Raw genomic sequence first — 24848 nt, 5'->3', positions numbered from 1 at the left:
CAGCATTCCTGAAATCCCAAATGTTTTCATTCCCCATCTCTGGGAACTGTGGGATCCCCAAATCCCAGGGATTAATTTCCCATTCCTGCGGTTCCCAGCATTCCCAAAATCCCAGTATTTGAGTTTCCTTGGGATTCCCAGAATTCCCAAATCGCAGGATTTCATTCCCCATCCCTGGAGTTTGCAGAATTCCCAGATCCAGGTGCTGGATCACCCTCAGGCCTTGGAGCATCCCTGAATCCCAGGAATTTATTCCTGATTCCTGAGGAATTCCCAGAGTTCCTGAATTCCCAGATTATTTCATTCCCCATCTCTGGGAATTCCCAAATCCCAGGGATTTATTCCTCATCCCTGAAATTCCCAAAATCCCAGCATTCCCAAATCCCAGTGTTTGGCCATTCTTGGGACTTCCAGAATTCCCAAATTCCCAATGTTTTCGTTCCCCATCCCTGGGAATTGCAGGATCCCAAATCCCAGGGATTCATTTCTGATCCCTGGAGTTTCTGGCATTCCCAAATCCTGTTTTTTTGGCTTCCTTGGGGTTTCCAGAATTCCTGAAATCCCAGGATTTAATTCCCCATCCCTGGGTTTCCCAGAATTCCCAGATCCAGGTGCTGGATCATCCTCAGGCCTTGGAGCATCCCTGAATCGCAGGGATTTATTCCCTATTCCTGAATTCCCAGAATTCCTGAATTCCCAAATTATTTCATTCCCCATCCCTGGAAATTGTTGCACCCCCAAATCCCAGGGATTCATTTCCTGTCCTTGGGATTTGCAGAATTCCTGGATCTCGTGTGTTTATTCCCAATCCCTGGAGTTGCAGCATTCCCAAATCCCAGTATTTGAGTTTCCTTGGGGTTCCCAGAATTCCCAAATCCCAGGATTTTATTCCCCATCTCTGGAGTTTGCAGCATTCCCAGTTCCTGGTGCTGGATCATCCTCAGGCCTTGGAGCATCCCTGAATCCCAGGGATTTATTCCTGATCCCTGAATTCCCAGCATTCCCAAATCCCAGTCCTGGGATATCCGTGGTGTTCCCAGAATTCCTGAAATCCCAAATGTTTTCATTCCCCATCCCTGGGAATTGTGGGAGCCCCAAATCCCAGGGATTCATTTCCTGTCTTTGGGATTTGCAGAATTCCTGGATCTCGTGGGTTTATTCCCAATTCTTGGAATTCCCCTCATTCCCAAATCCCGGCCTTTTGACCCTCCCCGGGAATTTCCCCCTCCCCAAATCCCGGGAATTTATTCCCCACCTCCCTTTTCCCACCGAATCCCGGGAATTTATTCCCAACTCCCGCCCTTTCCCATCTCCCCCAATCCCAACTCTCCTTCCCGTTTTTTTTTTATTTATTTTTATTTTTTTCCAGCCTCTCCGGGGGCGTTCCCGGGAAGGGCCGGACCGGGAAAAGGGGCTGGGAATGGGATAAGGCAGCGGATCCTCATCCCGGCTTTTCCAATCCCGGTTTTTTCCAATCCCGGCTTTTCCAATCCCGGATTTTTTTTTCCCTGATCCCGGATTTTTTTCCCGGCCATGCTCCGCTGCCTGATCCAAAGGGCTTCCCAACTTCCCAACGTGGAAAAGCGGGATAAACAAAGCGATCCCGTGGCCAGCCTGACGTTCCGAGGTGAGGGAATCCCCAATTTTTATTTATTTTTATTTTTTTGGGAGGGTTTGGAATATTTTTGGCTCCTTTAGAAGCGAAATTTGGGATCTGGGAAGCTCCTAAATCCTTGGAAAATCCTTCCGTTTGTGTCTTTTATTGCCTTGATCCCATTTATTATTATTATTATTATTATTATTATTATTATTATTATTATTATTATCATTATCATTATCATAATTTATTATTATAATTTATCATTATTATTATTACTACTACTATTATTATTATAATTATCATTATAATTATTTATTATTATTATTATCATTATCATTATCATTATTTATTATTATAATTTATTATTATTATTATTATTATTATTATTATTATTATTATTATTATATTATATTTATTATTATTCTTATTCCATGCTGGGATATCCCTGGCAATTCCATTAAATTCTTGGATAATCCTGGATTGGGATGGATGTGGATAATCCCACCTGGAGCAGGGATTTTCCCATTCCCGAGGGATGAATTTCCTGGGAAATCAGAGGGGTTTGCATTCCCAAAATTCCCATTGGAGTTCGGCGCTGCCCTTGGGATTTTCCCAGAGTTCGAAAATTTGGGGAAAAAACCCCCCCAAAATCCCATTTTTAATAAAAATTAAGGATAAAGGATGAGCGGCTCCAGATCCAGGTTTTCCATTTGGGAATGGGGGGTGAATTTGGAGAATCCTGGGAGCTCCAAATCCCAACTCAGGGCAATTCCAGGGCTCTGAATCCTGGGGAAAAATAATAATAATAATAACAATAAAAATAATAAAAAATAAGGGAATAAATCTTTGAGTTTTCCCATATTCCCAGAACAGAGAAATTCATTTTTTCCCAATCCCAAACAGAGAAGGAGACGCCGAACGAGGCAAAAAAAAGAGAAAAAAACCCCAAAAAAACCCCCAAAAAACCGGGAATATTTGGAATATCCCGGGAGTCTCCCGGGATTTGAGTCACCTCCCATTGTTTGGCCTTTTCCTTTTCCTCTTCCCGCGGGGGTCCCTCCCTTGGGATGAGGCGGCGACATTCCAGGGGGGATGGAGGGGAGGGGGAATTGGGGGGATGGAGAATTCCCAGGATTTTGGGAATGTTGGATTTTTTTTTTTTTGGGGGGGGGGGGCGGGAAACTGAGGCACCACCCCGAGTTTTGGGAATGGAGGGAATGGAATATTTGGGATCTTCCCATCCCTGAATTTTTCCTGGGAAATCTTTGGATGCTCCTGGGGGAAACTGAGGCACAGCAAGGAGGGGATTCCCATGGGATTTTTTTCCAACCTGGAAAAGTTGGGGGATCCAAATGGGATCCTGGATCCAATCCTTGCATTCCCAGCCCTGCTGGAGAACAGGGAATGTGGATCCTGATCCTGGGAATTGTGAGAATTTCTGGAAGATCCAGTTGGGAGGAGAGAATGGGATTTGATCCTCCTCCTGGGAATTTTTTGGGATCAGGGAATGGAGCCTCATCCTGGGAGTTGTGGGGATCTCTGGAAGTTCAGACCCCCCGCTGAGAGCAGAGAATGGGATCCAATGATTTTTTTTTTTTTAGGAATAATTAAAAGTTCAGCTCCAGCTGGGATCAGGGAATGGAGCCGGATCCTGATCCTGGGAATGGTGGGAATTTCTGGAAGATCCACCAGAGATCTGGGTTTAGGATCCAATCCTGGTCTTTGGAATTTCTGGAAGTTCAGCTCCATCTGGGATCAGGGAATGGAGCCTGATCCTGGGAATTGTGGGAATTTCTGGAAGCTCCAACTGGGATCAGGATTTGGGATCCAATCCTGATCCTGGGAATTTCTGGAAGCTCAGCCCCAGCTGGGATTAGGGAATGGAGCCTGATCCTGGGAATTGTGGGAATCCCTGGAAATTCAGCCCCATGTGGGATCAGGAATTGGGATCCTGTCTTGGTCCTGGGAATTTTTGGAATCTCAGCCCCAGCTGGGATCAGGGAATGGAGCCTGATCCTGGGAATTGTGGGAATTTCTGGAAGCTCCAATTTGGAGCAGGGATTGGGATCCAACCCTGATCCCGGGAATTTCTGGAAGTTCAGCCACCCCTGAGAGCAGAGAATGGGATCCAATAATTTTTCTAGGAATTCTTAGAAGCTCAGCCCCAGCTGGGATCAGGGAATGGGATCTGATCCTGATACTGGGAATTGTGGGAATTTCTGGAAGCTGCAATTTGGAGCAGGGATTGGGATCCAACCCTGGGAATTGTGGGAATTTCTGGAAGCTGAGCTCCACCTGGGATCAGAGATTGGAATCCAATCCCAATCCTGGGAATTTCTGGAAGTTCAGGCCCAGCTGGGATCAGGGAATGGAGCCTGATCCTGGGAATTGTGGGAATCTCTGGAAATTCAGCCCCAGCTGGGATCAGGGATTGGGATCCAATCCTGATACTGGGAATTTCTGGAAGTTCAGTCCCAGCTGGGAGGAGGGAAAGGGCCCTGATCCTTCTCCTGCTCCTGGGAATTGTGGGAATAATCATTGGAAGCTCAGCCCCAGCTGGGAACAGGGAATGGGATCTGATCCTGATACTGGGAATTGTGGGAATTTCTGGAAGCTCCAATTTGGAGCAGGGATTGGGATCCAATCCTGGTCCTGGGAATTTCTGGAAGTTCTGGAATCCAATCCCAGTCCTGGGAATCTCTGGAAGTTCAGCCCCAGCTGGGATCAGGGATTGGGATCCAATCCTGGTCCTGGGAATTTCTGGAAGCTCAGCCCCAGCTGGGAACAGGGAATGGGATCTGATCCTGATATTGGGAATTGTGGGAAATTCTGGAAGCTCCAATTTGGAGCAGGGATTGGGATCCAGTCCTGGTCTTTGGAATTTCTGGAAGCCGAGCTCCACCTGGGATCAGGATTTGGGATCCAATCTTGGTCCTGGGAATTTCTGGAAGTTCAGCCCCAGCTGGGATCAGGGAATGGGATCAGATCCTGATCCTGGGAATTGTGGGAATTTCTGGAAGCTCCAGTTTGGAGCAGGGATTGGGATCCAATCCTGGTCTTTGGAATTTCTGGAAGCCGAGCTCCATCTGGGATCAGGATTTGGGATCCAATCCCAATCCTGGGAATTTCTGGAAGTTCAGCTCCATCTGGGATCAGGGAATGGAGCCTGATCCTGGTCCTGGGAATTGTGGGGATCCCTGGAAATTCAGCCCCAGCTGGAATCAGGGATTGGGATCCAATCCTGCTCCTGGGCATTTCTGGAAGATCCACCTGGGATCTGGGTTTGGGATCCAATCCTGGTATTTGGAATTTCTGGAAGTTCAGCCCCAGCTGGGACCAGGGAATGGAGCCAGAGCCTGATCCTCCTCCTAGGAATTGTGGGAATAATCACTGGAATCTCAGCCCCAGCTGGGAGCTGAGAATGGGAATGGGAATGGGATCTGATGCTGATACTGGGAGTTGTGGGAATTTCTGGAAGCTGCAATTTGGAGCAGGGATTGGGATCCAACCCTGGTCCTGGGAATTTCTGGAAGTTCAGCCACCCCTGAGAGCAGAGAATGGGATCCAATAATTTTTCTAGGAATTCTTGGAAGTCCAACTCCAGCTGGGAGCAAGGAAAAGGCCCTGATCCTGGTCCTCGGAATTGTGGGAATTGCTGGAAATTCAGCCCCATGTGGGATCGGGGATTGGGATCCTGTCTTGGTCCTGGGAATTCCTGGAAGCTCAGCCCCATCTGGGATCAGGGAATGGAGCCTGATCCTGGGAATTGTGGGAATCTCTGGAAATTCAGCCCCAGCTGGGATCAGGGATTGGGATCCAATCCTGATCCTGGGAATTTCTGGAAGATCCACCTGGGATCTGGGTTTAGGATCCAATCCTAGTCTTTGGAATTTCTGGAAGTTCAGCTCCATCTGGGATCAGGGAATGGAGCCTGATCCTGATCCTGGGAATTGTGGGAATTTCTGGAAGCTCCAATTTGGAGCAGGGATTGGGATCCAATCCTGGTCTTTGGAATTTCTGGAAGTTCAGCCCCTCCTGGGATCAGGGATTGGAATCCAATCCCAATCTTGGGAATTTCTGGAAGTTCACGCCCAGCTGGGAGGAGGGAAAGGACCCTGATCCTGGTCCTGGGAATTGTGGGAATCCCTGGAAATTCAGCCCCATGTGGGATCAGGGATTGGGATCCTGTCTTGGTCCTGGGAATTTCTGGAAGTTCAGCTCCAGCTGGGAACGGGGAATGGGATCAGATCCAGATCCTGATCCTGGGAATTGTGGGAATTTCTGGAAGCTCCAATTTGGAGCAGGGATTGGGATCCAATCCTGGTCTTTGGAATTTCTGGAAGCCGAGCTCCATCTGGGATCAGGATTTGGGATCCAATCCCAATCCTGGGAATTTCTGGAAGTTCAGCTCCAGCTGGGATCAGGGAATGGAGCCTGATCCTGGGAATTGTGGGAATTTCTGGAAGCTCAGACCCAGCTGAGATCAAAGTTTCATTCTGGGATCTTGATTCCTGTGAAGATCCCGATTCCTGGGAAGATCCCAATCCCTGGGAATATCCAATCCCATTTTTTTTTTCCTTCCAGGTGTCAAGAAGAGGACAAAGGTCATCAAGAACAATGTGAATCCCGTCTGGAATGAGGTGAGGATTCCCAATCCCTGGATTTATCCCTGTTCCCAGACCCAAACCCAGATAATTCCTTCTGCTCCATGGAAAGTGTGGGATGGTTCCCTTTCTGCTCCGGAATTCCAGGCAGAATTCCAACCTCTTTTCCTCCCACCAACGTCTTATCCAGACTCACCATGAACATTCCAAGGAATTTCTACGGAATGGGAATTTTTCCAGCACCTTTTCCTTTCCTACCCCATCCTTGCGCTCCCATGGGCCGAAATTCCAAAAAAAAAAAGGGAATTTGGTGGGAAAAAGGGCCCAGATTTGGGGCTGGAGCAGCTCCTGGGATTTTCTCCTTCCTGGTGATCCGTGACCAAGGAAAATTTTGGATTTTCTGGGAATTTTGGCTTTGGGAACGCTGTGATTCCAAAGGGGATTTTGGGATTTGGGTTCTCCTCTTCCAGGCGCCGATCCCAACCTCTCCCTCCTCCTTTTTTTTTTTTTATTTTTTCCCAGGGATTCGAGTGGGATCTGAAGGGAATCCCGTTGGATCCCGACGCCGAGCTCACCGTGGTGGTCAAGGACCATGAAACCGTGGGAAGAAACAGGTGTGGGGGGAAAAAAAAATCCCAAAAATTTTTTTTTTTTTGAGAGAGACACACAACCCCCTCTCCCCTCTCCCTTTTCCCATTCCCTGGATTCATCCCAAACCCGTTTTTTTTCCCAAATTCCCGCTGTGGGAGGAGAAGTGACCGTGGGAGGCCGAAGCCGCATTTTTTTGGGGTCGGAATTCGTGGGGGGGAGTGAGAAATTCCAGCCTCAGAAAGTTGGGAATACACAGTGGGGGTTCCTTGTTTGGGGATGGACTTTTTGGAGGTTTGGCCAGGATTTGGGAAGAGCTTTTGCCAAAATCATTCCCGAGGCGCCGGCGGTGCCGGGAAAGGGCGGCGGGAGCGAAACCTCCGGTTTCCTTCCTCCGGCTGATCCCGGTGCTCCCCCATTCCAGAGGGTTCCCCGTGGATCAGGGGGCTCCTGCTGGGTCAGGAATGAGAGGATTCCACTCACTCCAGCCTTTTCCTGGCTGGGAAAAAGGTGCTTGGAAAAGAAAATAAAAATAAAAATAGAGGAAGGGGGTTTATTTTTAGGGATAGGAGGAAGGGAATGAGGCCTGGACGGGAAGGATCCTGATTTCAAGGCTGGAGCCGGAGCTGGAATTGCTGCTGGGCTGAAATCCAAAGGAGCTGGAATTTGGGGCTGCTCCAACTCCCCGGTGCCCATAAATAGCCACGGGAAAATGGGAGGAGGATCCCGGAGCAGGAGGATTCTGGCTGATACTTCCCACTATCCCAGGGGGATCCAAATCCATCCCAACCTGGCCTTGGGCATTCCCAGGGATCCAGGGGCAGCCCCAGCAAATGTGGGAATTCCATTCCCAGCAATTCCTGCCCAAGATCCCAGCCCAATGTCCCCTTTCCCAGTGGGATCCATTCCCTGTGTCCTGTCCCTGCAGCCCTTGGCCCCAGTCCCTCTCCAGCTCTCCTGGAGTTTTCCCCTTCAGGGACTCGGAGCATTCCCTGCACTTTTCCCTTCTCCAGGGGAACATTCCCAGCTCTCCCAGCCCGGCTCCATCTCCGTGACCTCCTCAGGACCTCCATCCCCGGCTCTGGGATGGTTTGGGTGCCCTGGGGATCAGCCCTGTCCCTGTTTCCCGCAGGTTTTTGGGAGAATCCCGGGTGCCGCTCCGGGATGTTCTGGGCACTCCCAGCCTGGCGGCCTCGTTCAACCTGCCCCTGCTGGACTCGCGCAAGGAGAGCACCGGGGTGAGAGCGGGGCCAGTTTGGGGCCAGTGGGGTTCCAGTTTGGACCAGTGGAAGCCACAGCATGACCAGTCAGGGCTCCCAGTTTGGCACCAGCCAGGGCTCCCAGTTTGAGCACCGGGGTGAGAGCGGGACCAGTTTGGGACCAGTGGGGTTCCAGTTTGGACCAGTGGAGTTCCAGTTTGGGACCAGTCCAAGCCATGACATGGCCATGGGGGCTCCCAGTTTGAGACTGGTTGGGGCTCCCAGTTTGGGACCAGCTGGGGCTCTAGTCTGAGACCAGCATGGCCATTTGGGGCTCCCAGTTTGATCCCAGTCTGAGCCTGTCCCTCCCAGTTTGATCCCAGTCTGATCCATGTCCCTCCCAGTTTGGGATCAGTTTGAGTCCCGTCCCTCCCAGTTTCAGACCAGTTTGAGTCCTGTCCCTCCCAGTTTGGGATCAGTTTGAGTCCTGTCCCTCCCAGTTGAAGCTCCCAGTCTGGGACCAGTTGGAGCTCCCAGTTTGGGATGAGGACAAGCCATAACATGGTCATGGAGGGTCCCAGTCTGAGACCAGTAAAAGCCATGACATGGCCATGGAGGGTCCCAGTTTGGGACCAGTTGGGGCTCCCAGTTTGCATCCAGCTGGGGCTCCCAGTTTGGGATGAGTGCAAGCCATGACGGGGCCACTTAGGGCTCACAGTTTGGGACCAGTTGGGGCTCCCACTTTGGGACCAGTTGAGGCTCCCAGTTCTGGGCCAGTTGTGCCTCCCAGTTTGGGACCAGTCTGAATCCCTTCCCTCCCAATTTGACCCCAGTTTGAGCCTGTCCCTCCCAGTCTGGGATCAGTCTGATCCATGTCCCTCCCAGTTTCTGACCAGTTTGGGTCCTGTCCCTCCCAACTGAAGGTCTCAGTTTGAGACCAGTCTGAATCCCTTCCCTCCCAGTTTGGGACCAGTTAGGCCTCCCAGTTTGGGACCAGTACAAGCTTTAGCATGGCCGGGGAGGCTCCCAGTTTGGGACCAGTTGTGCCTCCCAGTTTGGGACCAGTCTGAATCCCTTCCCTCCCAGTTTGACCCCAGCCCCAGCCACATCCCTCCCAGTCTCGGGTTAGTCTGATCCATGTCCCTCCCAGTTTCTGACCAGTTTGGGTCCTGTCCCTCCCAGCTGAAGGTCCCAGTTTGAGACCAGTCTGAATCCCTTCCCTCCCAGGCTGGGACCATTTGGGGCTCCCACTTTGGGACTGGTTGAGGTTCTGAGTTTGCGACCAGTACGAGCCGTGACCTGGTCATGGGGGCTCCCAGTTTGGGACCAATACCAGCTGTAGCGTGGCCTGGGGGGCTCCCAGTTTGGGACCAGTACAAGCTTTAGCATGGCTGGAGAGGCTCCCAGTTTGGGACCAGTCTGAATCCCTTCCCTCCCAGTCTGACCCCAGTCTGAGCCTGTCTCTCCCAGTTTGATCCCAGCCCAAGCCACATCCCTCCCAGTCTCGGGTTAGTCTGATCCATGTCCCTCCCAGTTTCTGACCAGTTTGGGTTCTGTCCTTCCCAACTGAAGGTCCCAGTTTGAGACCAGTCTGAATCCCTTCCCTCCCAGTTTGGGACCAGTTGGGGCTCCCACTTTGGAACTTGTTGAGGTTCTGAGATTGGGACCAGTACGAGCCGTGACCTGGTCATGGGGGCTCCCAGTTTGGGACCAGTCTGAATCCCTTCCCTCCCAGTCTGACCCCAGTCTGATCCACGTCCCTCCCAGTCTGACCCCAGTCTGATCCACGTCCCTCCCAGTCTGACCCCAGTTCTCCCATCCCGGCCTCTCCAACGCTCATTCCCTGTTTTTTCCAGGCGTTCCTGTTCCTGCAGGTTTCCTACATCCCCCCTCCGGGCGCCGTCCCGCTTTTCCCTCCTCCGGCCCCTCCGGAGCCGGCCCCGGCTGCCGCCACCCCCGAGCTGGACACGGTCACGGGTAACCACAACTCCTCCTGGGAAAAACAAGGTTTTTTCTATAAATTAGAAGAATTTATAAGTTTAATTAAAAAAAAAAAAAAAAAAAAAATAAAAAAGATGTCGCGATCGGGACACAAAACGGACGTTCACCCGTCAAGTTGAGAAGTGAGGAGAGTTTTTATTATGATTTGGGGTTTATATAAAGTTCAGGAATTATTCAGAGATTGGGAGACGAGAGGAGTCAACTTGGAAATCCATCAATTTGTCCTTCCCCTCCGGAAGGAAAGCGTATTTACAAAATACCAGCCTTTGTTTATGTCGCACGTGTGTGGACAAGCTCCGAGAATGAAAACACATCAGAAAGCTGAAAAATCAGAGTGACAAATTGACAATCAGGAGACAGAAAAGCAAAAGTTTCTCGACATAAAACCAGCCAATGGCGCATTCTTTATCTTTTTCAGATTTCTTCTTTTTAAAGATCTCTGTGTTACATTTTCAATAGACCCTAACGCACGATTCAAACTATTTTTTTTTTTTTTTTTTTTGTAATATCGTTGTCATGGTTTAGGTTTGCTTAATTTGTTTGTTAATTGCGAGACAGGATTTTTTGGGAAAAAAAAAAAAAAGCAAAACCAGGCTTAACTTAGAGGCAGAAACAGATTTTATTAATATACACTAAGAGGAAAAAATAAGAAAAAAAAAAAACAACTCAAAACCTAACAAAAATTAATTTCTAAAAACCAAATTTTTCTTTTACTATTTATTTTCTACAAACAATGTAAAGAGACAAAACTTAGAATTCCGGGTTGGTATTACTTATAAAACAGTTTAAAATGCCTTTTGGGGGAATTGTAGCCAAAGGGTAGTTCATATTGATATATGTGAGATTTAATTGAGAATTTTGAATGGAATATGTCCCTAAAATAAGGAAAAAATTAGAAGATCTCTATTTATTTTGAAATAGAGATGATTTTAGAAATAAAATAAGAGAATCCTTGTTTTATACTAGAAAGGTGTTCTTAAAATGATGCCCCAAAGCAGCTCAGGGAATTGTTATTTGGGTGGGACTGCACAGAACCTGCAGAATTCCGGGCAGGTTTGTGACATTGAGACATTTCCTTGTCCCATTTATCTCCATAAACTCCAGAGAGGCTCCTCTCCCAAAAATTCCTGTATCTCAGTCAGTAAACAAATTTTGACAAATATAAAACCGCCACATGAATGGCACGTTAACCAAAAAATTAATTTCAATTAGTACATTAACCAAAAATTAATTTCAAAATAGTATATTAACAAAAAAATTAATTTCAAATAGTATATTAACCAAAAAATTAATTTCAAAATAATATTTTAACAAAAAAATAATTTCAAATAGTATATTAACCAAAAAATTAATTTCAAATAGTACATTAACCAAAAAAATTAATATCAAATAGTACATTAACCAAAAGATTAATTTCAAATAGTACATTAACCAAAAGATTAATTTCAAATAGTACATTAAAAAAATTAATTTCAAATAGTGCATTAACAAAAAAATTATTTTCAAAATAGTACACTAACAAAAAAATTCATTTCAAATAGTACATTAACCAAAATATTAATTTCAAAATAGTATATTAACCAAAAAATTAATTTCAAATAGTACATTAACCAAAAGATTAATTTCAAATAGTACATTAAAAAAATTAATTTCAAATAGTGCATTAACAAAAAAATTAATTTCAAATAGTGCATTAACAAAAAAATTAATTTCAAAATAGTACATTAACCAAAAGATTAATTTCAAATAGTACATTAAAAAAATTAATTTCAAATAGTGCATTAACAAAAAAATTATTTTCAAAATAGTACACGAACAAAAAAATTCATTTCAAATAGTACATTAACCAAAATTATTAATTTCAAAATAGTACATTAACGAAAAAATTCAAACCCAATTTGAATTCAAATCGACTTTATTTGGTGTTTTTCCCCGGCTGAGGCGAACAAACTGAAATAAAATTCGATGAGAATTATAAAATGATATTAGATGGGAGAATTCAAGGGCAAAGCAAATATTAGCAGTGAGTTAAATTGTAGCAGAATATCTGGGGGTGGGAGAGTTTATTGTTGGAGTAGATAAGAAATGTGTGTTGTACATCTTTGGGTTTGTTGAGGTTCAATTCTCCTCCCCAATAATTTCATCCGGTAGATCCATCTGTGGGTGGCTCTGTCTGTCTGGGTCTCAAAAATTCTTCACCTGAGGGTTTTTGGTTATCTTATCTTATCTTTGGTTTGGATAAGAAACAGGAAGTTCAGCAGTTGTTTTGCAGGAATGTGGGGTCACCCTCCACGCCTTCTGGTTTGGTCAGTTTAGATATTATAAAGAGAAAAAAATAATTGTGTTTTTACTGTTAATGCTATGTTACAATCGTAAAATATAGATTTATCACCTTTATTGATAATTGATAATAGTAATAAATAGTTAATAATAACAGATAATAAATAGATAATATTATTCAATAAAAGAGAATCAGTAAAAGATAATGCAGTGCAATTATACCTATGTTAATATAAGCATAATTAATAAAACATAATATTAATAAACAAAAGATAATATGGTACAATTATACCTATATTAATATAGGCGTAATTAATAGATGATAATATTAATTAGTAAAAGATAATACAGTATAATTATACCTATATTAATATAGGCATAATTAATAAAAGATAATATTAATTAATAAAAGATAACATAGTACAATTATACCTATATTAATACAGGCATAATTAAAAAAAGATAATATTAATTAATAAAATATAATACAGTACAATTATACCTATAATAATATCGGTATAATGAATAAAATATAAGATTAATTAATAAAGGATTGCACAGTACAATTGTACCTATATTAATATAGGTGTAATTAATAAAAGATAAGCAATAAATGATAATACAGTACAATTATAAATATATTAATATAGGTATAAATAATAAAAGATAATCAATAAGGGATAACACAGTACAATTATATCTATATTAATATAGGCATAATTAATAAAAGATATTAATTAATAAAAGGTAACACAGTAAAATTATACCGATATTAATATAGCTATAATTAATAGAAGATAATAATAATTAATAAAACATAATGCAGTACAATTATACCTATATAAATATAGGTATAATTAATAAAAGAGAATTAATAAAACATAATACAGTACGATTATACCTATATTAATATAGGTATAATTAATAAAATATAATATCAATTAATAAAGGATAACACAGTACAATTGTACCTATATTAATATAGGTGTAATTAATAAAACATAAGCAATAAAAGATAATATAGTACAATTATACCTATATTAATATTGGTATGATTAATAAAAGATAATATTAATTAATAAAAGATAACACAGTACAATTATACCTATATTAATATAAGCATAATTAAAAAAAGATAATCAATAAAAGATAGTACAGTACAATTATACCTATAATAATATTGGTATAATTAATAAAAGATAATAAATAAAAGATAACACAGTACAATTATAACTATACTAATATAGGCATAATTAATAAAAGATAATATTAATTAATAAAAGATAACACAATACAATTATACCTACAACATTCATTTTAATATTCGCGAAAAACCAACCATATAACACACATTTATAACACCCTTCCCATCCCGCTTTTTTGGGATCCGAACCCATTCCCAAATCCCACTTTTTCCCCCTTTCCCGGCGGGCAGAGACGGCCGGAGAGGAGGACACGGAGGACCCGGAGGCGGCGGCGGACACGGAGCCCTCGGCAGAGTCCTCGGGAGCGCCGGGCTCGGAGCCGCCCTCCCTCCCGAGGAAACCCCCCGGGAATCACATCCAGGGGGTGAAGAGGAGGAGGAGGAGCTCTCCCAAAAAACCTTTGTCCAACAAACCGCAGGATTTCCAGGTGGGATGAGGCGTTCCCGTAAAATCTGGCGGGTTGTCCCAGTGATGGCTTGTCCTTCATCCCATGGGATGATCCTGGTGATTCCCTGTCCTCCATCCTATCCCAAATCCTGGTGATTCTCTGTCCCCCATCCCATCCCATCCCATCTCAGATCCCAGTGGTTCCCTGTCCTTCATCCCATGGGATGATCCCGGTGATTCCTTGTCCTCCATCTCATCCCCTGCCAGATCTTGGTGATTTCCTTTCCTCTGTCCTGTCCCAGATCCTGATGATTCCCTGTCCTCCATCCCATGGGATGATCCCAGTTGATTCCTTGCTCTCCATCCCATGGGATGATCCCAGTGACTCCCATCCTGGTGATTTCTCATTCTCCATCCTTTGGGATGATCCTGGTGATTCATTGTTCTCCATCCCATGGGATGATCTCAGTGATTCTCTGTCCTCCATCCCATGGGATGATCCTGGTAATTCCTTTTCTTCCATCCTGTGGGATGGTCCTGGTGATTCTTTGCCCCCCATCCCATCCCATCCCATCCCATCCCATCCCATCCCATCCCATCCCATCCCATCCCATCCCATCCCATCCCATCCCATCCCATCCCATCCCATCCGTGGTTGATTCCCTGTCCTCCATCCCATGGGATGATCCCAGTAATCCCCATCCCGCTGATTCCCTGTCCTCCATCCCATCCTGGATCCTGGTGATTCCCTGTCCTCCATCCCATGGGATGATCCCGGTGATCCCCATCCCGCTGATTCCCTGTCCCCCATCCCATCCCAGATCCGTGTGAGGGTCATCGAGGCCCGGCAGCTTCCCGGGATCCAGATCCGGCCGGTGGTGAAGGTGACGGTGGCCGGACAGACCCGGAGAACGCGGATCCGGAAAGGAAACAGCCCCTTCTTCGATGAGGTCAGCGGGAATTCCTGCTCCAGCAATTCCTGGGAGATTCCAGGATGTTGGGAATGGGGGAAAACCGGGATAACGCCTCATCCTCATCCCGGTTTTCCACAGACTTTTTTCTTCAACGTCTTCGAGTCCCCGTCGGAGCTGTTCGATGCTCCCATTTTCCTCACGGTGAGTGCTGGGAAATCCTGGAATTCTCCCCTTCCCCTGTTCCCCAGGATCCTCCATCCCAGCAGGATTTGGGTTGGATCGCCCATTTTCCCTCATTTTCAGGTCGTGGATTCTCGGTCGTTCCGCACGGATTCGGTGATCGGGGAATTCCGGGTAAGGGAATTCCCATCTCCTTATTCCCGGCTTTCCCCCGCTCTGGATGAACTCTGGAATCTCCTTTTCCTTTAATCCCACAGATGGACGTGGAGACCGTTTACTCCGAGCCAAGTGAGCCCTGGGAAACTCCTTTGGTTATTTTTTTGGGAAATGAGCCCACACATCCCAGTTCTTCCATAGAGGAACCCCCTATCCATGGTCATGGAATCCTGGAATGGTTTGAGTAGGAAGGGACTTTAAATCCCATCCCATTTTCCCACCCCATCCATGTTCAGAGACACTTCCTACTATCCCAGTTTTCTCCAAGCCCCAATGTCCAACCTGCCCTTGGACACTGCCAGGGATGGAGCAGCCACAGCAAAACTGGGAATTCTATTCCAAAAACCCCACCCTGCTCCCTTCCTGGGAAAGGAACTGAAACATTCCCTTATCCCATTCCATGGATTTCATTTAAACCCCACCCAGGAGCATCCCTGACCTCCCTGCACACCCAAGGGCCAGTTCCCAGTTTCCCACGTTTTCCGGCAGGGCACAATTCCCATTTTTCCATGTTTTCCCACAGAACACAATTCCCATTTTTCCACATTTTCCTGCAGAACACAATTCCCAGTTTTTCCATGTTTTCCCGCAGAACACGCTTTCCGCAGGAAGTGGCTGCTCCTCTCGGATCCTGAGGATTTTTCCGCCGGAGCCAAGGGATACCTGAAGGTCAGCGCCTGCGTGCTGGGGCCTGGAGACGAAGCTCCCGTGAGTATTCCCACTGGGAATGGGGGGACATTCCAGCCCCGGGATATTCCAGCCCTGGGATATTCCAGCTTTGGGACATTCCAGCCCCGGGATATTCCAACTGTGGGATGTTCCAGCCCTGGGATATTCCAGCTCTGGAATATTCCAGCCAAGAGCCACCTACCCCTAGAGCCATTCCCAAGGAAGCCACAGTTTGGATCTTCCTCTGTTTTGAAGGAAAAAAGCCACATTTTCTCATGGAATTGTGCAGTGGTTTGGGTTGGGATTTTAAATCCCATCCCATTCCCACTCAGGGACACCTCTTGCTATCCCAGGTGGATCCAAGCCCCATTGTCCAACCTGGCTTTGGACATTCCCAGGGATCCAGGGGCAGCCCCAGCAAATGTGGGAATTCCATTCCCAGCAATTCCTTCCCAAGATCCCAGCCCAATGTCCCCTTTCCCAGTGGGATCCATTCCCTGTGTCCTGTCCCTGCAGCCCTTGGCCCCAGTCCCTCTCCAGCTCTCCTGGAGTTTTCCCCTTCAGGGACTCTGAGCATTCCCTGCACTTTTCCCTTCTCCAGGGGAACATTCCCAGCTCTCCCAGAGCAGAGGGGCTCCAGAATCCTGGGATGGTTCGGATTTGGAATTGACCTTAAATCCCATTCCATGTCCAGCGATACTTCCCACTATCCCAGGCACCTCCAAACCCCCTCCAAACCCACCTTGGCCACTCCTGGGGATTCCAAACCCATCCAGCCTCTCCCTTTTTTGGGATTCTCCCGCTCATTCCCGAGATCCGGGGTGACTTTTCCCGCAGCTGGAGAAGAAGGAGGTGGCCGAGGACAAGGAGGACATCGAGGCCAACCTGCTGCGCCCCACCGGGGTCACCCTCAGGGCTGCCCAGTTCTGCCTCAAGATCTTCAAAGCCGAGGATTTGCCCCAGAGTAGGTTTTCGCTTTGGATCCCTTGAAATTGTGGCATTCCAGGCAGGAATTTTGGCCTGGAGAAGGGAAAGATCTGTGTTTTAATCCAAGGATATTGTGTAGTTTTGTGGGGGAGGATTTTTTTACTGGTCCAAACTGGTTTTATCCCCCCTGGAGGAATTTTTCCCCCTGCCTGGAGGGGTTTTCCTCTCTGGGAATGCTCATCCCACTGGTGGGGCGGCCGGGAACTTCCGGATGCTGCGGAATTCCGCGGATTTTGGCACTTCCATCTTTTTCCCAGTGGACGACGCCGTCATGGACAACGTGCGGCAAATCTTCGGCTTCGAGAGCAACAAGAAGAACCTGGTGGATCCTTTTGTGGAAGTCAGCTTTGCCGGGAAAACGGTCAGCGGAGCGGGATACCGGGAATGGCAGCGGGGTGTTCCCGGGGCTGGGATAACGGCGGGATCATCCTGGGATTGGGAATAGCAGCGGGATGTCCTTGGGATTGGAATGGCAGTGGGACATTCCCTCCCAAAATTTGGGATTGGGATTTCAGTGGGAGGAACCCGGGATTGGGAATGGCAGTGGGACGTCCTTGGGATTGGAATGGCAGTGGGACATTCCCTCCCAGATCCCTGGCATTGGGATTTCAGTGGGATGTCCTTAGGACTGGGATAGCAGCGGGATCATCCTGGGTTGGGAATGACAGCGGGACGTCCTTGGGATTGGAATGGCAATGGGACATTCCTTCTCAGATCTTTGGGATTGGGATTTCAGTGGGATGATTTTGGGATTGGGAATGGCGGCGGGGTGTTCCCGGGACTGGGATAACGGCGGGATCGTCCTGGGATTTGAAATGGCAGTGGGACGTCCTTGGGATTGGAATGGCAGTAGGACATTCCTTCCCAGATCTTTGGGATTGGGATTTCAGTGGGAGGAACCCGGGATTGGGAATGGCAGTGGGACGTCCTTGGGATTGGAATGGCAGTGGGACGTCCTTGGGATTGGAATGGCAGTGGGACATTCCCTCCCAGATCCCTGGCATTGGGATTTCAGTGGGATGTCCTTAGGACTGGGATAGCAGCGGGATCATCCTGGGTTGGGAATGACAGCGGGACGTCCTTGGGATTGGAATGGCAATGGGACATTCCTTCTCAGATCTTTGGGATTTGGATTTCAGTGGGATGATTTTGGGATTGGGAATGGCGGCGGGGTGTTCCCGGGACTGGGATAACGGTGGAATCATCCTGGGATTGGAAATGGCAGTGGGACGTCCTTGGGATTGGAATGGCAGTAGGACATTCCTTCCCAGATCTTTGGGATTGAGATTTCAGTGGGAGGAACCCGGGATTGGGAATGGCAGTGGGATCATCCTGGGATTGGAATGGCAGTGGGACATTCCCTCCCAGATCCCTGGCATTGGGATTTCAGTGGGATGATTTTGGGATTGGGAATGGCAGTGGGGTGTTCCTGGGCCTGGGATAATGGCGGGATCATCCTGGGATTGGGATTTCAGTGGGATATTCTTGCAACTAGAATGTCAGTGGGACATTCCCACCCAGGTCTTTGGGATTGGGATTTCAATGGGATGTCCTTGGGATTGGGATTTCAGTGGGATAGTCCCTCCTGGTCTCTGGGGTTGGGGTTTCAGTGGGATGTCCTTGGGATTGCAATGGCACTGGGAAACCACCTGTGGATCCCCAGGCCTGGTCCTGGAATGAGGAAATTTGGTCTTTTAATGGAGGAATTTGGTCTTGGCATGAGGGAATTCCATCCTGGAATGGGGGAATTTGGTCTTGGAATGGGGGAATTTGCTCCTGGAATGAGGCAAACAGGATCCTGCTGATCCCAAGGTGGGAGGATCCCTGGAAAATCCAAAACATCCTCTGCCTCCTGCACGAGGGGGTTTAGGAACCCCATGGAATGGAGGAGGAATCTGAGGCTGGATTTTAGGGAATTTGAGGCTGGATTTGGGGAAACCTCAGTCTCAACTTTAGGGACTATGAGGCAGAATTTTAGGGCATCTAAGGCTGGATTTTGAGGAGCCTGAGATGGGATTTTAGGGAGTTTGAGGCCAGATTTGGAGGAGCCTGAGGCTGGATTTGAGGTAATTTGAGGCTGGATTTTAGGGAATATGAAGCTGGATTTGGGGGAATCAGAGCCTCAACTTTAGGGAATCTAAGGCTGGATTTTGGGAATCCTGAAGCTGGATTTTGGGGAACCTGAGGTTGGATTTTAGGGAACCTGACGCCAGATTTTAGGGAATCTAAAAGGTTGTGCACTGGGTTTTAGGGAATCTGAGGCTTCTCAACTCCACAAACTTTTCCAACCCCAACTTTTCCCTCTTCCCATCCTTCCCTCCCAGCTCTACTCCCGGATCCTGGAGAAAAACGCCAACCCCCAGTGGAACCAGTGCCTGACTCTTCCGGCCATGGTGAGCACCGGTGTCCTCAAGGTCCCTTCCTGGTGTCCCCAAGGTCCCCTCCTGATGTCCCCAGTGCCGCTCACCCTCCTCTTCCCGTGTCCCTTTTTCCCAGTTCCCGTCCATGTGCGAGCGGATGAGGATCCGTGTGACCGACTGGTGAGCGGGAAGGGAATTCCCAGTGCTGGGATTGGCTGGGGGACATCCCCTGGTCCCCAAAGTGACTGTGTCACCTCGCAGGGACCGCCTGACGCACAACGACGTCATCGGCACGGCTTTCCTGGGCATGTCCAAGATTTCGGCCCCCGGAGGGGAGTTGGAGGGTAAGAGCGGGAAGCGGGCCGGGATTTGGGATGCATGGCCTTGGAGGAACTGCATGGCCTGGCTGGAGGTCGGTGGTGGCTTTGGGATGTCACAGCTGTCACTGTCCCCTCCTTGGGGACGTGTGATGTGGTCCTGGGGTCACCTCGAGGTCTGCCCCATTTCTGGATGGATCCCTCTGGATTTAGGATTCAGTGGATTCTTGGGAACTGGGGAAGTTGCAGGTCTATGGTGTGGCTGGAGGTCAGTGGTGGCTTTGGGAATGTCACAACTGTCACCGTCTCTGCCTTGGGGACAATGAGATGGGGTCCCGCAGTCACCCTGAGCTCCACCCCATTTCTGGATAGATCCAACTCCTCTGGATTTAGGATTTCATGGATTCTTGGGAATGGGGCTATGGAGGAGCTGCATGGCGTGTCTGGAGGTTGGTGGTGGCTTTGGGGGTGTCACAGCTGTCACTCTCCCCTCCTTGGGGACATGGGACGGGACCCTGCTGTCATTCCAAGCTGTGCACGCTTTCTGGATGAATCCCTCTGGATTTAGGATTTCGTGGATTCTTGGGAATTGGGGAAGGAAGTTGCAGGTCCATGGTGTGGCTGGAGGTCGGTGGTGGCTTTGGGGGTGTCACAGATGTCACCGTCCCCACCTTGGGGACAATGGGATGGAGTCTTGTGGTCATTCCAGTGATGGATCCCTCTGGATTTAGGATTTGGTGGATTCTCAGGAATGAGGGATGGAAGTTGCAGGTCTGTGGCCTGGCTGGAGGTCGGTGGTGGCTTTGGGGATGTCACAGCTGTCACTGTCCCTGCCTTGGGGACAATAAGATGAGGTCTCAGGGTCATTCCAGTGATGGATCCCTCTGGATTTAAGATTTGGTGGATTCTTGGGAATGGGGCTATGGAGAAGCTGCATGTCGTGGCTGGTGGCTTTGGGATGTCACAGATGTCACCGTCCCTGCCTTGGGGACACGGGATGGGGTCCTGCTCTCATTCCAAGCTGTGCGTGCTTTCCAGATGGATCCCTCTGGATTTAGGATTTGGTGGATTCTTAGGAATGAGGGAAGGAAGTTTCAGGCCTGTGGTGTGGCTGGAGGTTGGTGGTGGCTTTAGGGATGTCACAGCTGTCACTGTCCCTGCCTTGGGGACAGTGGGATGGGGTCCTGTGGTCATTCCAATGATGGATCCCTCTGGATTTAGGATTTGGTGGATTCTTGGAAATTGGGGAAAGAAGTTTCAGGTCCATGGTGTGGCTGGAGGTCGGTGGTGGCTTTAGGGATGTCACAGCTGTCACTGTCCCTGCTTTGGGGACAATGGGATGGGGTCCTGTGGTCATTCCAATGATGGATCCCTCTAGATTTAGGATTTGGTGGATTCTTGGGAATGGGGCTATGGAGAAGCTGCATGTCATGGCTGGTGGCTTTGGGATGTCACAGATGTCACTGTCCGTACCTTGGGGACAATGGGATGGGGTCCTGCTCTCATTCCAAGCTGTGCGCGCTTTCCGGATGGATCCCTCTGGATTTAGGATTTGGTGGATTCTTAGGAATGAGGGAAGGAAGTTTCAGGCCTGTGGTGTGGCTGGAGGTTGGTGGTGGCTTTAGAGATGTCACAGCTGTCACTGTCCCTGCCTTGGGGACATGTGATGTGGTCCTGAGGTCACCCCGAGCTCTGTCCCATTTCTGGATGGATTCCTCTGGATTTAGGATTCGGTGGATTCTCGGGAATGGGGGAAGGAAGTTATAGGCCCGTGGTGTGGCTGGAGGTTGGTGGTGGCTTTGGGATGTCACAGCTGTCACTGTCCCCTCCCTGGGGACACGGGGTGGGGTCCCGCGGTCACCCCGAGCTGTGTGTGCTTTCTGGGTGGATCCAACCCCTCTGGATTTCGGATTTGGTGCATTTGGGACACGGCTTTGGAGCTGCTTGGAGCTTCCACCTGCATGAGCTTTTCCTGCTGCCAGCACTTCCACGGAATCCGCGATCCCGGCGGGAATTCCGCGCTTGGCTTTGTGACTGTGGGGACACGGGATGGTCTGGCTGGAAAAAGCTTGGAGCACCTTGGGAGAGTGGGATGTGTCCCTGCCCATGGGATGGGATGAGCTTTGAGCTCCTTCCAAGCCATTCCGGGATTCCATGGATCAGGACACGATCCAGGGGCTCCACCCTTTTCCCAATCCCACCACAGAGCCCGGGATGGGCTGGAGAGAGAGAGAGAGAGAGAGAGAGAGAGGAGCCGGGAGGGAGGATGGGAATGGGGAGATCCAGGATTGTCATCTCCTGTCCCACCGCTGGGATCTGCCTGATCCCGAATAAATTCCTGGGAATGCAACCCAGGGATGCTCCAATCCTGCTGCCAGCCTCTGGAATTGCCCAAGGCCAGGCTGGACAAGGCTTGGAACAAACTGGGATAACGGGAAGTGTCCCTGGATACACCTGGATGGGTTTAACTTCCCTTCCCGTGCCAAACATTCCATGATTCCTTGATTCCATGACTCCACGATTACTCGAATCCACGACTCCATAATTCCATGATTCCTTGGTTCCTTGATTCCATTATTTCATGATTTCATGATTCCATGGTTCCATGATTCCATGATTTCGTGATTCTATGATTCCATGGTCCCACGATTCCATGATTTCGTGATTTCTCGATTCCGTGGCTCCATTATTCCATTCCTTGATTCCATGGTTCCTTGATTCCATGGTTCCATGGTTCCTTGATTCCATGGTCCCATGATTCCATGATTTTGTGATTCCATGATTCCTTGATTCCTCGATCCCATGACTCCATAATTCCATGATTCCATGGTGCCTTGATTCCATTATTTCACGATTCCATGGTCCCATGGTTCCATGATTATGTGATTCCATGGTTCCATGATTCCATGGTTCCACGATTCCTTGATTTCTTGATTCCATGGCTCCATTATTCCATGATTTCTTGATTCCATTATTCCATGATTCCTTGATTCCATGATTCCATGAAAAACCTCTCCCTTTCTCTCTATCTCTCTGCACTAAATCCCGTGGGAATCTCCACCCTCATCCCCATCTCCCCATCCCTTTTCCAGGCTCCTCTTCCCACCTTTCCCAACCTCTCTTCCCTCTCTTTGTGCCTCAGATGAATTTCCTGCTCCTGTGAAGCCTCTGAAACCCTCGGACCGTACGTTCCCAGTAACATCCTGGTTTTCCGGCGCCTCCCGGGACTGGTTTTACTGGTTCCGCTCTCTGGACTTGGGGGGGGAGCATCATCTGGGATGAGTTGGGCACCTTGGGAAAAGGGAATGGCTCCGGAATAGCTTTGGGGATTCCCAGGATTCTGGGATGTGTCTGGAATGCGGAGCCAGCCGGGCACATGGAGCTCTCATGGCAGGATTCCTGAGCAAAATTCCATAAAAAACGAGTGGTTCTCCTCATGGAATCACATCCCTCTGATCCATGGGCTGCCAAGGCCACCCCATATCCATGTCCCCAAATGCCACATCCACATGGATGTTCAGTCCCACCACAGGGATGGGGACGGCCCTTTCCAGGAAGGAATTATTCCTGAAAATCCAGCCTAAACCTCCCTTGGCACATCCCAAGGCTCTTCCCTCTCTCCTGTCACTCTCACTCTTGTCCCACCCCTCTCTGACCTTGCCCTTTCCCATGGGGACTTTTCCTGGGATCGGGAATTCCCAGGATTCAGCGCCACACCCTCCCGCTCCAAGATGAGGCCGCGGGACTCAAAACGAGCAGAAATTCCAGGATTTTGGTGTTGTGTGATCCCCGCCATCCCACAGCCAGCACGACGCGCCCCAAATGTTCCTCCAGGAATCCCTAATCCCTCTTTTCCCTGCCATTCCCAGTGGATGACGGGCTGGGATTCCTGCCGACCTTCGGGCCCTGCTACATCAACCTCTACGGCAGCCCCCGGGAATTCACCGGATTTCCCGATCCCTACGAGACGCTCAATCTGGGAAAGGTGACATCGGCTGCTTCCCGGAAAAATAACCCTCCGGCTTCCTCTTTTCCCAAAAAATAAAGCTGCTTCTAACCCAACCTGGCTTTGTCATCAGGAGCCCGCGCTGCCTTTCCTGCTCCCGGCTATTCCCGCTAACGCCTCCCGATCCCGCTCTGCTCCCAAAATTCCACCCTGGAAGCACCGGCTGGAATTCTTTGCCCGCTCCACGGTGAAGCTCCCGGGAAGCAAAAGGCCTCGGGAAGGGAATTCCGGGATCCTGACGCCTGTTCCTGGTCTATCCCAAAGGGCGAGGGGGTGGCGTACCGGGGCCGGATCCTGGTGGAGCTGCAGACCAAACTGGTGGAGCACATGGAGCAGAAGGTGGAGGAGATCCCTGCCGATGACATCCTGAGGGTGGAGGTATTGGAATTCCCGGGAAAGTCTCTGGGATGGGCAGGTGGGACGCCAAGGAAGGGGTGTTGGATGTGGGTGGGGGTTGTCCTGTGGACTGTGAGCTCCTGGAAGGGTCTCCTGCTGGAATTCCAACCCAAAGTTGGAAGTTGGTCCATCCGAACTGGACATGGAGTTGTGGGATCATGGAATGTTTTGGGTGGGAATGGACATTGAAGCTGATCCTGTTCCATGGGCAGAGAAAACTTTTCCTGATCCCAGGCTGCTCCAAGTCTATCCAGCCTGGCCTTGGGCATTCCCAGGGATCCAGGGGCAGCCCCAGCAAATGTGGGAATTCCATTCCCAGCAATTCCTGCCCAAGATCCCAGCCCAATGTCCCCTTTCCCAGTGGGATCCATTCCCTGTGTCCTGTCCCTGCAGCCCTTGGCCCCAGTCCCTCCCCACAGATCCTGGAGCCCCTTTAGGGCCTGGAAGAGGCTCCAAAGTCTCCCATGACATTTTGGGAGATTTCCCTTCATTCCGGCTCTCAGATTTCCTTCTTTGGCTCCATTTCCATGAGAAGTTGCACCCTCCTCTTTTATCTGGTTTTCCTAAAATTCTCCCAAAATTCCCGTGCTGCAGTTTGTTATTCTTCCTGAAAGAAAATTCCCATCCTGGGATCCCTGAGGTTGGAAAATCCCTCCAAGGTCACTGAATCCGAGCTGTGCCCCATCCTCACCTTGGCACTGAGTGCCACATCCAGGAATTCCTTGTGCACCTCCAGGGAAGGGGATTCCAAACCTCCCTGGGCACCCTTTCCATGGGGAAATTCCTGCTGGTGCCCACCCTGAGCCTCCCCTGGGACAACCTGAGGCTGTTCCCTCTTTTCCTGTTATTCCCTGGGATCAGATCCCAACTCCCACCTGGCTCCAGCATTCCAGGGATTTGTGCAGAGCCAGGAGGTCCCTCTAGATCCTCCTGTTCTCC

At 48.7% G+C, this 24848-nt stretch overlaps 1 protein-coding gene across 5 annotated transcripts in view; it reads left to right on the top strand.

Annotated features, from left to right (window-relative positions):
• The window catches only part of DYSF (dysferlin), a 90494-nt gene that overhangs the window by 3450 nt on the left and 62196 nt on the right, over positions 1-24848 (top strand). For 2 of the 5 annotated variants that reach the window (XM_083861460.1, XM_083861461.1), the window contains exons 1-19: positions 1214-1627; positions 6185-6240; positions 6727-6818; positions 7925-8030; positions 9848-9998; positions 13708-13904; positions 14686-14814; positions 14917-14979; positions 15082-15132; positions 15216-15246; positions 15767-15882; positions 16681-16807; positions 17088-17191; positions 19155-19223; positions 19327-19370; positions 19452-19534; positions 22650-22691; positions 23377-23492; positions 23778-23891. In XM_083861460.1, the coding sequence (XP_083717586.1) occupies positions 1534-1627; positions 6185-6240; positions 6727-6818; positions 7925-8030; positions 9848-9998; positions 13708-13904; positions 14686-14814; positions 14917-14979; positions 15082-15132; positions 15216-15246; positions 15767-15882; positions 16681-16807; positions 17088-17191; positions 19155-19223; positions 19327-19370; positions 19452-19534; positions 22650-22691; positions 23377-23492; positions 23778-23891 (1785 nt within the window). In that variant the 5' untranslated portion in view covers positions 1214-1533. Of the gene's footprint in view, positions 1-1213; positions 1628-6184; positions 6241-6726; positions 6819-7924; positions 8031-9847; positions 9999-13707; positions 13905-14685; positions 14815-14916; positions 14980-15081; positions 15133-15215; positions 15247-15766; positions 15883-16680; positions 16808-17087; positions 17192-19154; positions 19224-19326; positions 19371-19451; positions 19535-22649; positions 22692-23376; positions 23493-23777; positions 23892-24848 lie in introns of those variants that run through there. The other 3 variants (XM_083861457.1, XM_083861458.1, XM_083861459.1) reach the window with 3 other exon arrangements.

This window comes from Zosterops lateralis (genome assembly GCF_965231275.1).
Source record: "Zosterops lateralis genome assembly, chromosome: 5".
Taxonomy (NCBI): domain Eukaryota; kingdom Metazoa; phylum Chordata; class Aves; order Passeriformes; family Zosteropidae; genus Zosterops; species Zosterops lateralis.
The sequence above is the reverse complement of the archived record's forward strand: the minus strand, read 5'-3'. Positions and strand labels throughout refer to the sequence as shown.